The following is a 16,913-nucleotide window of genomic DNA, read 5'->3' on the forward strand; positions in this document are numbered from 1 at the left end:
GTTTATTTTCTGGTTAGCCGTATCTTGGCTTTTACATAAAGTAAGAACTGCGATCTGGTCATTTTAACTGACTAGAACATTTTAAAAGTTAGAAAACCCTGCTAGTATACCTTTCTATAGTTGACTCAAATTTAATATAATTTATTATAATTTATTGTTACAGGCATATTACATGATAGCTCATGTTCATGAGTCATGATATAATAAAAGCCTGGTATATTAAAATTGGAGCTGTAAGAAGCATGTATATGTTAGTCTTGCCCTTGTACTGTTTTCTCATTATAAGAGAGTGCCACAGCATAAGTTTATAAATAAGGAAATTTAATACTCCAGCTGGGGTTTGAGTTCAGCCTTTTTCGAAGTTCTAGCTCCTATTATGATAATGCTTTCTAAAGTTCAGAAAGTATTCTTTGGTAACTCTGTTCAAGTAGAATTGTGTATCGATCCTTACCTTAGAGGATATTTTGGCTGAGAGCTGATTAAAATCTAAAACAGAGGCAAAGATTGAAAATCCGGTTTTGGTAGATCTTATAAACAATAATACATAGTCATTGTCAAAAAGGAAAAATGGAAAATTGAGCAAAATATACAGAGTAAAGTTAAAATCATTTGTAACCTTACACAGCCAGCCACAACACTTCATAGTTCTAACTTTTTCTCTCATAGAAAAGTTTTGCTGTTTTTTTTTTTTTTTTAAGGTAGAATTAAATACATTAGTTTTCCCTGATCCACGGTTACGTGTTCCAGAATTCCCACTGGATGCCTGAAACCACAGATAGTACTGAACCCCATATATACTATGTTTTTTTGTATACATACATACATTCCTGTGATTAAGTTGAATTTATGTATGAGGCACAATAAGGGATTAACAACAGTAACTCATAGAACAATTATAACAATATATGGTAATAAGAGTTATGTGAATGTGGTTTCTTTCTCTCAAAATATCTTGCACCATACTCACCTTCCTTGTGATGATGTGAGATTATAAAGTGTCTACATAATGAAGTGAACGGAGGTAAATGATGTAGTCACCGTCATGTAGTATTACGCTCCTATTGACCTTCTGACAATATGTCAAAAAAGGTGGTCTGTTTTTGGGGATAGAGCAAGAAATACATATTTTCCCATTTATTTAAACTCTTTTTTTTTTTTTATGACTTCTCACTGGAGTCAAATTGTTAAATATGACTTGACAACGACTCTTGCTACATACTCTGAACTTAAATATTACTATCATTTCCCAGTCCCCTTCCTCTCTCGTTAATCCCCAGCTGCTGCTCTTTTCAGGGTGGTTCTGACTGTCTTACGTTTTAAGGGGATTGTGAATAACATGATCTGCAATTCCTGGTTCTGCTACTATACACTTGATTATTGTTCTGCTTGAATTATCCCTGCTTTCCCCACCTATGTTTTTAGAGGGCAAAGACCTTTTGAAATTCAAACAAACAAACAAACAAAATGAAATGTCAAGAGTAGAACAGACATTTTAGTGGGAAAAGGTAGAAATTTAAGTGATGAAAGAGAATTGATGACAGAATTGCACCACCTTTTCTACAATTTGCAGGACTGAGTGGTATGACCAAAGAGTCATAATAGTGTAGAAGGAAATGGTTAGAGGTGATAAAGGCTATCCTGTATGCTTTAAAAATGCAGAATACATTTTGAATGCAGTTTATTCTCCGTTTTAGTTATTTTTAGGAAGGGTTTAATTCTTTTTGCTATTATTGATACTGCTAGAACTTTTTCAAGAGAGCTGGTATTATTTTCACCACCTTAGTATATCCAAATTAAAATGTAGATTGTTGTCTTTGGAAGTATAGAATTATTCTTTTTTTTATAACTCACAGTGCTTTATGTTTTGTAACAAACTTAGATGACTGGCATACATCAGATGTTTTTCCTTTTGATTTGCTGAGTCCACATTAGATTTTCCAGTGAGCTATAGAGTAAAACTTAGAGGATTTCACTGTCCCTGTACTGAAAGGAAAAATGCAAAGTTAATTTTAATCTTTGGTTTAGTGTCATAAATAGGTAATGGCATGGTTAATAGCAAGAGCTGTGAAGTTAAACATGGGTTTGATTCAAGACTATCTGAGCTTTAGTTTGCTCATCTAAACTGCTGGGATAATAACTAATTGAACCAATTCATGAGAATTAAATGAGATAATTTATGTTAAATGGACATTACGTATTTGTTTTAATTACTGATAGAATTGCTATAGATCAATGAAGCCGTTTAAACTTTAACCTGTTAGAAAATTTACTCAGTACTGGGAATAGCAGTCCATTTTCCCATCACTCCCAGGTCTCTATCTGTGCACATGTTATATTAATACAGCTTTGGCACCATTAATATATCTTTGGAACCACCACCTTTCCACTCTCTGAGAAAGAGGAAATTGTTTGCAAACTCTCTTAAGAGTTTATTGGAGTATCTCTCACATGCTGTTTCCTAAGATATTGAGACTTCCCTATATGGTCTACAGTGCAGTGAAACCAGCTTCTTATACTCAGGTTTGTCTACTCTTTGATTGACTGCACTTACTTTCTGGAGTTGTATATAGCTATAGTTAGAATTCTAGATAAAAGATACATGTGACTTCTTAAAATGTCTCAGACTTTTGACTCATTAGTAAAATGGTCTGAGCACAGAAGTGATTTGGAGTAGAGGATGGGGAGCAGTATTTAAGCATCTGTTTATCAGGCAGATGTTTATCGTCTCCCTGAACTCCTCCTGTCAGTGCTTATTGTTTCACTGATTCCTGCAAACAGTGTTACTCTATAATTTTAGATGGGGCAGCAGTATTAACACATCTGTGTCGTTTTCGTTATAAATCTTTTTATTGACTTTAGTCTGTCAAATACTCTCTTACAGTTTTCTAATTGTTTCTCTTTTTGGTAATGTCTGTTGCCATGATATGTGTTAAGAATAGCTTTCTTGTCTTCAGTGAATGGAATTCATTTCCTGAAGACTTGCAGTTCATTTAAAAATAATCAAGATGATGTATCATGCGTAAGGGAATGCAGACCAGAAATTTGAGGGAGAGTCTGTGAGAATGTTGAAGATGGTAGTAAAAATAATTAATACAACAATTGTAATATCCTTCGAATGTTTACTTTGAGCTCTACTCTTAATGCTTTCCGTATCTTCTGGAAATTATAGTCTTAGGGAGTTGTGGGTATTTTTGTTATTTTCATTTTGTGGATAAAGAAACAAACACACAGATTAAATAGAGGAGTTGGATCAGTGGAATAGAATTGAGAGTCTAGAAGTAAACCCATATACCTGTGGTCAATTGATTTTCAACACATGCTCTTGAAGCAGTGGGATAGCCGTACGTAAAAGAATGAAATTGGATCCTTACCATATATAAAAATTAGCTGAAATTGAATGAAAGTCCTAAATATAAGAGCTGAAACCATAAAACTCTTAGAAGAAACCATAGGTATAAATCCCTGTAACCTTGAATTTGGCAGTGGTTTCTTAAATAAGACACTAAAGCACAAGCAACAAAAGAAAAAGTAGATTTGTTTTATCAAAATTGAAAACTTTTGTACCTCAGTAGACACCAACAGAAAGTAGAAAGAAAGCCCACAGAATGGGATAAATTATTTGCAAAACGCATATCTGATACAGGTCTAGTTTCCAGAGTATGTAAAGAACTCTTATAATTAAAAAACAAAAAGACATTCTAATTTTTAAATGGACAAAGTATTTCAATAGACATTTCTCCAAAAAAAAGTAAACTGTTAGCCAGCAAACAAGCATGTGAAAAGATGCTCAACATTTCCACTCCTGGGTATATGACCAAATAAAAATATTTTCAAACAAAAACATGTGCATGAATGTTCAAAGAAACACCATTCACAGTAGCTGAAAGGTGAAATAATTCAGATGTCTGTCACCTGGTAAACAGATCACTAAAATGGTACACGCATATAGTGGAATAATATTCAGCCATAAAAAGGAGTGAAGTACTGATACATGCTATGTTGCTATAACATGGATGAGCCCTGAAAACATTATGCTCAGTGAAGGAAGCCAAACACAAAAGGCTTCAGTATACTGTGATTGTATATATATGAAATATCTAGAATAGATAAATCCATAGAAAGGTTGTCAGGGGCTGGAGGAAGGAGGAAATGAGTATTTGTTCAGTGGATATGGAGTTTCCTTTTGGAGCAGTGAAAATATTTTAGAACTATGTGGTGGTGATCGTTGCATATGTTGTGAATGTACTAAATGTATTAATGGTGAGTTTTAGGTTTTGTGTATTTTACGCCAGTTGAAATAGTGTTTGTTCACAATGGGATGGAGGCATCATGAAATGAGTGAGGAAGGGAGGTCAGCGCTAGATGCAGGAATTTGAGTAGAAAATGCTATCATAAATGATTAGATTGGCTAAGAGAAAATTTGGGGAAAAGAGCCTCTGTTTTGGCTACTGACTGAGTAGAGAAAGAACTGTGGTTGAATTGCCTGTTCTCAGTTTTAGTGACCTAGACCCTGGTGGTGGTGGAGGTCTCATGACAGTAGCAAACTGGATTCTTGCTGAAATTTAAAGCAACGTATTACTTAAAAGGTCCAAAATAGTTCTGTCTAGTGGGACTTTCTGCAGTGGTGGAAATGTTCTGTAACTGTGCTATTCAAGTCCGGAAGTCAGTAACCAGTTGAGTTACTGACAGTTGAGTATTTGAAATGGTGCTAGTGCTATTGAGGAACTAAATATTTAATTTTATTTAATTTTCATTAATTTTAATTTAAATAGCCACATATGGCTGTGTCTGCTGGAAGTATATTGGAAAAAGCTGACCTAGCACATTTCTACCATTACAAAGAGTTTTGTAGGACAGTGCTGTGTTGAACAATGTAGGCCTCGAATTCTTATAGTTAATACCCTCTCCCACATCCATAGGAGACAAACAACTCACCTGATATCACTGCCAATTCAGACTCAGTTTGAGTCACTATTATTGGTGATTTGGGGGACTTTAATGTAGAACCTTAATGTAGAAGGACAATACTCAGAATGACGTACAGTTAGGTCTGAAGTTTTCCCACAAAACCTCTAATCTGTGCAAGCTGACTTTGTTTCATCTGTACATCTGTAGTGGGAAAACAGATGTATCTTTGTATAATTTACATATTTTTTTAATATTTGTGTTTTATTTAGAGGTTAAGAACTCAGAAGAACAGTATAATAAAATAGTAATACCAAATGAGGAAAGTGTCGTCATCTATTATAAGATTAGACAGCAGCTTGCCAAACTGGGTAAAGAAATTGAAGAATATATTCATAAGCCAAAATATTGCCTACCATTTCTACAGCCAGGTCGTTTGGTAAAGGTATGTCATTTTTGGGTTAAGATTCTAATTGTTCTATATTAATTGTATTGTTTTACACTGTTCACATGGAATCGATTGGGGGTGGGATCATGTGTGAAGGCCTTTTAATCTCCACCGATTTTCATTTTGGGGGATATAAATCGAAGGAGACACTTTCGGAATTGACATATAAAATATTTCCAGTTATGAAATCAAAAAATAGAAGCAGTTTCGTGTGCACTTTTAAGTCCTGGATGAATTCATTAACTATAAAATATAAAAGATTTCATATTGTTGTAGAACAAATACATCATATCATTTTAGAAACTTGTTTGCCAACTGAGATATTCCTATTGTTGCTGTTTTAGAGGCCTGTGAAATTTGGTGTTGATTTTTTTCTTCAGGATTAACATCTTTTTCCTTAAGTTTAATGGACCTTTCAATAAGTTTTTTACCAGGAAAACTCAAAGTTTTATTGTGTGGGCATAGAAGTCTATAAAATTGCTTTTTGAACATAAATGTTTTTATTTACTTCCCTTTCTTTTTAGGTAAAGAATGAAGGAGATGATTTTGGCTGGGGAGTAGTGGTGAATTTCTCAAAAAAGTCAAATGTTAAGGTAAACTGTTGCCCTTAAGTTGGAATCATATATAAATTTTTAGTAAAAAGTTTTTTCAGACTCATGAAATTGATCAAAGAAGAAATAGCATTACATTAAGAGAAGCTATAATAAATTCTGCCATAAGGAATTACATTTTTGAATAATCTTAAATTTTGTCTTCAAAGTGCTGTTATTTTCCAAACAATAACATTTTAATTTCATGACAGTTTACATGTCTTCTCTGAATTCATCAGTACTTTTTATAATTTTACTCTTCAAATTGAATATTAGAAAGAAATAGTTCTGATACGGAAAATTAGAATTTTGACTAGGTATACAATAGAGAGTTGAAGAAAAGGTATTAGAAGAGCTAGTCAGTTTTACTTATTCTCTCTAAGGGAAGACAGTAATAAAGTTGGCTTTGGTCATTACGTATGTAAATATTTTGAAAAGATTACTTAAATGTAGTATTAGGGAAAATTTTGTTACTTTGTTAAATGAGTGACTGTCTTGAAATTAAATTAGCCACCCTGTTATATTTGTCTCCCAGTATGTGACCTCAGGCAGCATTTTGTATCTCCATGTATATTTTTCTTTATCTTCAAAAATGAGTAGTTTGTGGGGTGCCCGGTGGCTTAGTCTTGGGTGTCCAATTCTTGATCTCAGCTCAGGTCTTGATCTTGGAGTTGTGAGTTCAGGCCCCACACTCACCACGCTGGGTGTGGAGCATCCTTAAAAGAATAATAATAATAATTTGCATAAGATATCTGCATTCTCATAAGGTTGACCATCTCATGATTTTGTTGTCATTAACTTTGGTCCACCTGGATATAGAGCAAGTAGGAATTAAGCTTTGGGATTGGAAGTTACTCCTGAATTATGTAAATGAATTTAGAGATAGTGAAGCCATTTGTTGGGAGAAACAAGTTCATAGGTTTGGGGGCATCTGGGTGGTGCATTCGGTTCAGTGTCTGCCTTCAGCTCAGGTTCAAGCCCTGCATCAGGCTCCCTGCTCAGTGAGAAGTCTGCTTCCCTCTCTCTCTCTGCCCCTCTCCTTTTGCTCATGCTCTCTCTCTCTCTCAAATAAATAAACAAAATCTTTTTTATAAAAGTTCATAGGTTTGTGATGGGTATTTGTGAATGATCTGTGATTAATCCCGCTGAAGAACTTCTTAAGGATATTTAGTTTGTTACTACCATTTTGATACATTACCATCTTCATTAGTAATTGTTTGTAAGATATATTTTTTAAGTATTGTCACACTTGTTATCTCATTTGATCCCAATTTCATAAGCATTCATTGACCACAGACACAAAGTCTCTGTACTTTACTCATTTGATGAGTAACAGAAAGCAGATAATGAAAAGGCAGAATAGTGTAAATACTTTAGTAAAGATATAAGTAAAGTGCATTTGGAGCACAGAGGAGGAAGAAATTATGTCTGGTCTATTAGAGAGGGCATCTAATTAGGAAAATGATTTAAAATTTTTAAAGGAACCTTGGAGAATTAGTTGCATTCATTTGATGGATATTTACTGCTGGAGGAGCAGTGATATGCAGCAGGTCCAGAACATTTCAGGTAAAGAGTGAAATCTTTTAAAAGTATTGAAGTTAATCACAGAAAATGGTTAAAATATAGATTTGAGTATATTCAGTCTAGATCTAAACATTTGAAAGCAGTGGTAGGTGTTTGAAGATTAGTTGGTCCATCGGTTTGCTTGGGTTTAGTTTGATGGTTTGCTTTTTTAATCTGTTTATTTTTGAGGGAGGGATTGATCTGATCAGAAGTTACTGTGTTGACTGTTTGAAGGATATTTAAAGAGATAGCATAGTAGATACAAGTTTTTCAGTTAAGGAGACTTACTCTTTTTGGGGTGCGTCAGAAGGAAGATGGTAATAAAAGAAGGGTTCAGATGGAGAATATTAAGGAACTAGAATGGACAGTCTTGTGTGGGAAGTGGGGATCTTTAGTGATGATAAGATTTCAGACTTGGATATGTGAAAAGTTGGCTGTATTGAGCCAACACTATTAAACTGGATAAAGTTTACCTCTCTCATTCTGCTCCCCCTCACCTTATTTTAAATATATGGTGAAGTAAAGCTTGAAATTTTGACCTTGACAAAGATTGCATGGGTATTATTCATTTGAGCCATGACTAGAGCTCAGATATGATTTACAGGCTTTTATATTTTCTATTTAAACACCTTTAGACATGCGAAAACTATAAAATGCTTGCCTGCCTCTTCTCTCTTCCAAAGACATATAATATTTTCTTTAGGAATAATTATTAGTAACATAGGTATGATCTTCCTGGAGAAGAACTTGAAAGGGTAGTCTTCATTTAAACTTCTGACAGCTATTAATTTCAGTTTTTCATGTACAATAAAAAGTGTGGCCATAAATGCTACATGTTGTGGTTCCATTCATACTTACATAACTTATGTATAATGGTAGAAAACGTATAACTTACATATAATGGTGGAAAAGCCTTTGCCAGTTTACTCATTCCGTAACTTGTCTATGTTGAAGAGAATATTGCTAGGGCAGAATATCTTTACTTGTAGTGTGCTGACGTGCTATATATTTCTTTCACTGCAGGTTTTACATTTCTTATGTGTTTCTTTTTTTCAACAGTTTTATTGAGATAGTATTTACATACTGTACTGTTTACTCAGTGACTTTTAGTAAATTCACCATCACCACAATCGATTTTAGAACATTTTCATCCCCTCAAAAAAGGAAAAGGAAACCTTTGTCATTCCACCCTGTGCTCCCATACCCTCAGTCCTGAATAGCTACTAATCTACTCTCTATAGATTTGCCTATTCTGAAAATTTCATTAAATTGTGTCATAATGTGTTTTGCGACTGGCTGCTTAGCATAATGTTTCCAGGGTTTAAGCATGTTGTAGTGTATATCAGCTTTTTGTTCCTTTTTGTGATTGAATAGCATTCCATTGTAGAGATACATGACATTTTGTTTATCCATTCATGAGTTGATAAATTTGGATTGTTTCTACTTCTGGGCTATTATGAATAATGTCCCTATAAACATCCATGTCTGAGTTTTCGTGTGGACATATGTTTTCATTTCTCTTGGGAGTGAAACTGCTGGATCCTGTTGATACTGTATAACCATTTAAAGAACTACCAGGTGGTTTTCCAAAGTGGCTGCACAATTTCACATTCCCATTACCAGTGTATGACGGTTTTTATTTCTTCACATTCTCACCAACACTTAATATCTGACTTTTTGATTCCACTTGGTATATAGTGGTATCTCATTGTGGTCTTGATTTGTATTTCCCTGATGGCTAATATTGCCAACGATCTTTTTATGTGCTAATTGGCCATTTGTATATTCTTTGGAGAAATGTCTTCAGCTCTTTTGCTCACCCACATTCAAATTGAGTTCTCATTTTATTACTAAGTTAATGTAAGTTCTTTATGATATTTGATTTCCAGATATTTATCTCCCATTTTGTGGATTATTTTCACTTTCTTGATAGTGTCCTTTGAAGCACAAAAGTTTTTAATTTTGATGTAATCCAATTAGATCTTTTTTTTTGTCTTATTACTCATGGCTTTGGTGTCATATATAAAAATTACTGCCAACATCAAGGTCATGAAGATTTACCTCTGTGTTTTCTTCTAAGAGTTTTATAGTTTCAGCTATTATGTTTAGTCCCTGATCCGTTTTCAGTTAACTTTTGTATGTGGTATAAGGTAAGGAGGGTGCAGCTGCATTCTTCTCATAGCCCTGGTTTTTGGAAAATTCTTTCCTCACTAAATGATCATGTCATCCTCATCAAAACTCAGAAGATCATAGACACATAGGTTTATTTCTAGACTCTCAGTTCCATTCATTGACCTCTCTGTCCCAGTGCCAGTACCATATGGTCTTCATTTACCATATCTTTGTAGTTAAGTTTCAAAAAAATAGATTTATGAGTTCTCCAACTTTGTTCTTCTTTTTCAAGATTGTTTTGGCTATTCTGGGATCCTTACAATTTCATATGAATTTGATTATCGGCTTGTCAGTTTTTACAAAGAAGTCAGCTGGGATTCTGAGAGGACTTGCTCTGAATCTATGTATCAGCTTAGAGAGTATTCCTGTCTTGTCTTTCATTCATGAACACAGCATGTTTTCCCTCTCATTTACAAACTTTTTTTTTTTTTTAAGATTTGTTTATTTTGGGGGCGCCTGGGTAGCACAGTCGTTAAGTGTCTGCCTTCCGCTCAGGGAGTGATCCCAGAGTGCTGGGATCGAGCCCCACATCAGGCTCCTCCGCTGGGAGCCTGCTTCTTCCTCTTCCACTCCCCCTGCCTGTGTTCCCTCTCTTGCTGGCTGTCTCTCTCTCTAATAAAATCTTAAAAAAAAAAAAAAAAAAAAGGATTTGTTTATTTTGGAGAGAGACAGAGAGAGAAAGCACATGGTGAGGGGCAGAGGGAGAGAATCCTCAAGCATATTCCCCACTGAGTTGAGTGAGGAGCCCGAAATGGGGCTCAGTTTCACAACCCTGAGATCATGACCCAAGCTGAAATCAAGAGTAGGTTGCTTAACCGAGTGCCACCCAGGCATCCCTTGTTTAGATATTCTTAATTGGTAATGTATTGTTTTTCAAGTATAAAGCCATGTTGTGTCTGCAAATAGAGATGGCTTTCTCCCTTTTCAAGGTGGATGCATTTTAATTCTTTTTTTTTGCCTGATTGTTATGGTTAAAACCTCAAGTACAGGATTAATAGAGGTGATGAGAGCAGTCTTTTTCCTAATTTAACAGGGAAACATCCAGTGTTTATCCATTGTGAATGATGTTAGCTCTGGGTTGTTGTTTTTTTTTTTTAAGATTTATTTATTTATTTATTAGAGGCAGCCAGCGAGAGAGGGAACACAAGCAGGGGGAGTGGGAGAGGAAGAAGCAGGCTCCTAATGGAGGAGCCTGATGTGGGGCTCGATCCCACAAAACCGGGATCACGCCCTGAGCCGAAGGCAGACGCTTAATGACTGCGCCAGTCAGGCGCCTCAGCTCTGGGTTTTTATTAAGTGTCCTTTACCGAGTTGAGGAAGTTTCTTTCTGTTCGTAGTTTGTTGAGTGTTTTCGTCGTGAAAGATTGTTGTGTGTTGTCAAATGCTTTTTATGTACCTATTCAGGTAATCATGTAGTTGTTTTTAATTCCATTTTGTATTTATTCTGATGTGATATACTAGGTTAATTGATCTTTAAATGTTAAACCAACTTTGGATTTCTTGGTAGACCCCACTTGGTCATGTTGTATTATTCATTTTATGTGTTGCTGGATTCATTTTGCTAGTATGTTGGAGAAACATTTGCATTTACATTTACAGGAGATACCAGTCTGTAGTTTTCTTGTGATGTCTTTGTGTGAGTTTGATAACAGGTTAATGCTGGCCTCATAATGAGTTTGGAGGTGTTCCCCTTCTCTTCTGTTTTTTGACAAGTTTTTGAAGAAATGGTATTAATTTTTTTTAATTGGAAGATTTTGGCAGTGAGAACACCTGGGCCTAGGCTTTGCTTTGAGTGCAGTTTATAATTATTAAGTCAGTTTTATAGGGTCTTTTCAGATTGTTTACTTCTTCTTGGGTCATTTTCAGTGATTTGCTTTCTTAGAAATTAGGCCGTTTCACCTAAGTTACCGAATTTACTTGCATATACTTGTTCATGATATTAATTTATAATCCTTTCTATTTCCTGAAGTTGATTAGTAATGTCCCCTCCTTCGTGTCTTATTCTAATAATTTGAATCTTTCAACTAGCTAAATGATTGTCAGTTTTGTTGATCTTAAAGAACCAGCTTTTTGTTCATTGATTTTTTTCTATTTTTCAGTTTCATTAATTTCTGCTCCATTTTTGTTAATCCTTCTGTCTGCTAGCTTAAGTTTTAGTTTTCTGTTCTTTTTTTTATTGTCTTAAGGTAGGAGGTCAGGTTACTAGTTTGAGATCTTTCTTCCTGTTTAATACCAGCATTTATGCCTATAAATTCCCCTCCAGGGAGATATTTTAACTACATACAATACGTTTTGGTATATTTTTTTCATTTTCATTTACTTCTAAGTATTTTCTAATTTCTCTTTTGATTTCTTCTTTGACCCACTGGCTATTTAGGAGTGTGTTAATTTCCATATATTCATGAAATTCCTAAATTTCTGTCCGTTTTTTTATTTTCAGTGTCATTCCATTGTTATTGAGAAATCATTGGCATTATTTCAGTCCTTTTGAATTTATTGAAAAAAATTTTTTTAAAGATTTTATTTATTTATTTGACACAGAGAGAGAGATAGCCAGTGAGACAGGGAACACAAGCAGGGGGAGTGGGAGAGGGAGAAGCAGGCTCCCAGCAGAGGAGCCTGACGTGGGGCTCGATCCCAGAACGCCGGGATCACGCCCTGAGCCGAAGGCAGATGCTTAACGACTGTGCCACCCAGGCGCCCCTGAATTTATTGAAATTTGTTTAATGGCCTGACATATGGTCTATCCTGCAGAATGTTTTATGTGCAGTTGAGAAGAATGTATATTCTGTTTTGGGCAAGATATTCTATAGATGTCTGTTAGGTCTGGTTTGTTTATGGTGGTGGTCAAGTTTTCTGTTTCTTGCAGATTTTTGTCTATTTATTCTATGCATTAAAGTAAGGTATTGAAGACTCAACTATTATTTTTGAATTTCTGTTTCTCCCTTCATTTCTATCAATTAAAGTGTGTCTCCTATAGACTGCATAGCTGGATCTTTTTTTATTCAATCTGAAAAATTTCTACCTCTTGTTTGGGTTCTGTAATCAGTTGGTTAATCTATTCACTTTTAGCATCATTGATATCATTGAATTTGTGCTTTTTATTATGCTTTTTGTTTTCTATAGTCTCATTTCTTTTTTTTGTTTTTCTAGTCCTCCTTTACTGCTTTCTTTTACATTAAGTGCTTATGTTCTAACAGAATATTTCAGTTTATTTTAATGATTTCTACTTTTTTTTTTTCTCTACATCTCTGTATTTTGTTATTTTCTTAGTGGTTGCTAGGGCCTTCCATATTCAGTATTTCCATATTAACTTAATAAAATAAGTTTCAGATTTATACTGAATTCCAGTGAGATGTAGAAACATTACTCCCGTATACATTTCTTCCATTTTCCCTCTTTTTTTGTGGCATAATCTATAAATGTTATAAACCCAACAATATATGTTATAATTATTACTTAATATGATTTTATGACTTATAAAGAAGCTTAGATAAGAAAGAACAAGTATTTATAGCTTTTGTTATATTAATCTCATTTATCATTTCTGGTTTATTTTATTGGATCCTAGGGATGCAAGTTACCATCTGGAGTTACTGCCTTAGCTCAGTACAGCTTTGCTCCTACCTACCTCCTTTGTGTCATTATTGGCAAATATACTACATTCCTATATGTTCCAGATTTAACTATTCAATAAATACTTATTATTTTTAAATCATTTAGTAGCAAAATAAATAATTCTTTATACTGTCTTTCATAGTTAGATAATTACCTACACCAGTGCTCTGTTTATTCATGTAGATTCAGATTAATGTCTAGTGTTCCTTGCTTTCAGCCTCAAGAATTTCTTGTATTTTTTATAAAGTGAGTTCTGCTAGCACCAAATTCTCTGTTTTTGCTTATCTGGGAATATCTGTTTTTGAAAAATAACTTTGATGGATTTATAGATTCTTGGTTAACAAGTGTTTTTCTGTGGATATGCCAACCGACGCCTTCTGGTCTCCATTGTTTCTGGGGAGACGTTTCTGCTGTTAATCTTACTGTGGTCCGCTGTAAGAGAGAGGAGTCCTTTTTTTTTTCCCTCTTGCTGATTTCGAGATTCTCTCCTTTGTTTTGGGTTTCTGCATTTTTACTATGATGTGTCTCTGTTCATCTCTTTATATTTATTCTACTTGGAGTCCATTGAATTTCCTGGGTATATAGATTAATATTTTTCAGTTAATTTGGGACATTTTCAGCCATTATTTCATCAGATATTTTTTCATCTCTTTCTCTCTTCTCCTGGTACTCACATGAGTATATTGTTGTACTTACTGATAGCCTAAATTTGTCTGAGGTTCTGTTCATTGTCTCCTTTTTCCTCCTGTTTTTTGGGTTACTTAATCTTATCAGTCTATGTACAAATGTGCTACTGCTTTCTTCTACTTCAGATCTCTTGAGCCCCTCTAGTCATTTCTTTCAATTCAGGGATACTTACGAATTTAAGAATTTCCTTTTTGGTTGTTTTTATCATATCTATCTCTTTATTGGTATTCTCTAGTTGAATGACATTGTTATTTTACCTTCCTTTACTTTAATTATGGTTTCTTTAGTTGTTTGAAAATATTTATACTGGTTACGTTTAAGTCTTTGTTTAATTCCATATCTGGTCACACAGGCATTTTCTTCTGTTGACTGCTTTCTTTGGTACTTAGGTCTTGGATCATACTTTTCTGTTCACGTCTTACAATTTTTATTTGCTTGTTTATTGGTTTAGTGCTTAGCTCAGTTGAGTGAAGTCTGTTCCACCCCCACTCATAACCTTCTTCGTTCTGAGTGACACTTTGGGACCTGTGGACTACAGGAAGCGTGGTCCTCAGATCTTTTTTTTTTTTTTTTTTTTAAGATTCTACTTATTTATTTTAGAGAGAGAGCATGCGGGGGGGGGGGGCGTGCAGAGAGAGAGGGAGACCAGCAAACCCCTGCTGAGCAGGGAGCCCCATGCGGGCTTCGATCCCATTTCCCTGAGATCATGACCTGAGATGAAATCAAGAGTAGGACGCTTAACCAACTGAGAGACCCAGGTGCCCTTATATGTCAGGTCTTTATGGTTCCCCTCTCCCAGCGTGACAGCAATGCCTTAAAGGCAGGGTAAACAAGGGCAGTTGAGGCCCCAGTATTCTCAGCCGTACCACACCTAAGATAGAGCCTCTGACCAGCCACTGGTGTCTGGGCAAGGAAGCCTGAATGGTGGGGGCACCATTCTTCTGCCCAGGTAGAAGGTAGGTGGGAGCAGGATAAGAAATTTAATGCCTTCCACTTAATGCCTCAGTAATTGGCATCCTGCGCCTTTTGGGAAGATTGCCCTCCAACTGAGAGCTGCAGGGAGGAGCCCTACTGTATTTTGGCTTCACTGATCTGCAGTTTTTGTCTTGATGAGCTAGGAGAAATGAGGTAGGAGTGATCTTGGTTTAGATATCAGACTTATGTTCTAATGAATTTTGTGGACTTTTTTTTTAAGATTTTATTTATTCGTTGGAGAGAGAGAGACAAAAGAGAGCACAAGCAGGGGGAGAGGCAGAGGGAGAAGCAATCTCTCAGAACCCTGGGATCATGACCTGAAGCAAGGCAGACACTTAACTAACTGATCCAGGCACCCCAGTTTTATGGACTTTCTTGAATAGATGTTTCTTCACTTGCTATGTGCCCTTACAACCATTTCCAGAGACTTTACATGGGTGGTTTTTTATAATTTTCTCAAGTTTGTTAGGGAGGTGGGTTTGTGATACACTCCTCATGCTGTCATGCCGGTAATTGATCTCAGGTTTTGTATTTTTAAGGGAGAAAAATTATACCTAACACAATTATAATTACATTTGCACACACATACATACATAGTGAACAGGTTTTTAAATAATTTACCTCTCTTGGTCCTTAATCCATATATAAAAGTAGTGCAAGTTGATGAGAATTCTTTTAGGCAAATATGGAATGGGGGTTAGAGAAGAACACATTCCACTTTTTTTTCTTTTTGGTTAAATTGATGGTGAAACTGATTTTTCCACTGAGTTGCTTACATTTGTTCACTAAAAACTTGAAATATTTCTTTTATTGATTTTGTAATCTAGGTCAGAATACTAATTCAGAGGTTTTTGTGGTTAATAGGGTTTGGTAGGGAGAGAGGAAAAATATACACTAAGGAAGAAGATAGTTGAAGCATTTTAAAGAGATAAAAATGGTGATTGTCAGCATTGTCAAAATTTATTTTATATTTTTACTTTACATTCTACAAACTTGAAATTTTCATCAAAATTGTATTTTAATCTGATAATTTTCACTTATAGTATGAAATTAGCCTCGTTTTAAAAGGAATGAAAAGAAGTTAGGAAAAAGAAAGTTCAGCTATATGATTAAGAAGTTAAAAATAAGGACATAGATGTAAAAATTTTAAGAATTTATACTAAGACAATCATTAAGCCAACTAGTACATTTAGTAACTATTTTCTTATGTGAAGGGTGACACTGCTGATCCACCTTTACCACAGTTTAGAGCTTAGAAATAGTTCAGTGAGAACAGTTTTATATATTTTTTTTTCTTGAGAGAGAGAGAGAGGGAAAGCATGCAAGCAGGGGGAGAGACAGAGGGAGAGGGAGAGAGAGAATCTTAAGCAGGCCTCCCACTTAGCACAGAGCCCAACTTGGGGCTCAGTCTCATGACTCTGAAATCATGACCTGAGCCAATATCAAGAGTGAGACGCTTAATCAACTGAACCACCTAGGCGCCCTGAATTATTTTATAATCTTTCAGAAATATATTTAACAGCAAATTTCCACTTAATGCCTCAATAAAGAAGTCTTCGAAGTGTGCTCCCATAGTATATCTCTGTAATATGAGTGATTTTGGTAGCTTTACAAAGAAAGATTACATATGATATACTTGAGTTCCAAGGGTCACTTCTATGATTGTTTTAGCTTACAGAGGAAGAATATTAAATTTAAAAATAAAATCTATAGAATTGGAACTAAACCCAACAAGAGTTTTAGATTATCTAGATACGTTACAGATTGATTGTTCATAAATCGTAGATGATTTTTGTTTAAATACTCACTTGTCACCTAACACTTTGGAGTTAATTCATTCATCAGACTGTGGAATGGATCTTACACAGAGGATTTTTTCCCCTCTGGAAGCGAAGATAAGTCATTGATTCTCCTTACAGTCTTTTGTACCCTGGAAGAATTAACAGTTGGGTCAT

General features: G+C 35.0%; 1 protein-coding gene across 1 annotated transcript in view; it reads left to right on the forward strand.

Moving 5' to 3' along the window:
• MTREX (Mtr4 exosome RNA helicase) overlaps positions 1-16,913 on the forward strand; it is a 92,910-nt gene that overhangs the window by 42,080 nt on the left and 33,917 nt on the right. Inside the window, exons 17-18 of the mRNA XM_026498956.4 lie at positions 5,178-5,350; positions 5,878-5,946. Coding sequence (XP_026354741.1) covers positions 5,178-5,350; positions 5,878-5,946 — 242 coding nt within the window. The remainder of the gene's footprint in view (positions 1-5,177; positions 5,351-5,877; positions 5,947-16,913) is intronic.

This window comes from Ursus arctos, unplaced genomic scaffold (assembly GCF_023065955.2).
Source record: "Ursus arctos isolate Adak ecotype North America unplaced genomic scaffold, UrsArc2.0 scaffold_5, whole genome shotgun sequence".
In the NCBI taxonomy this organism is placed as follows: Eukaryota; Metazoa; Chordata; class Mammalia; order Carnivora; family Ursidae; genus Ursus; species Ursus arctos.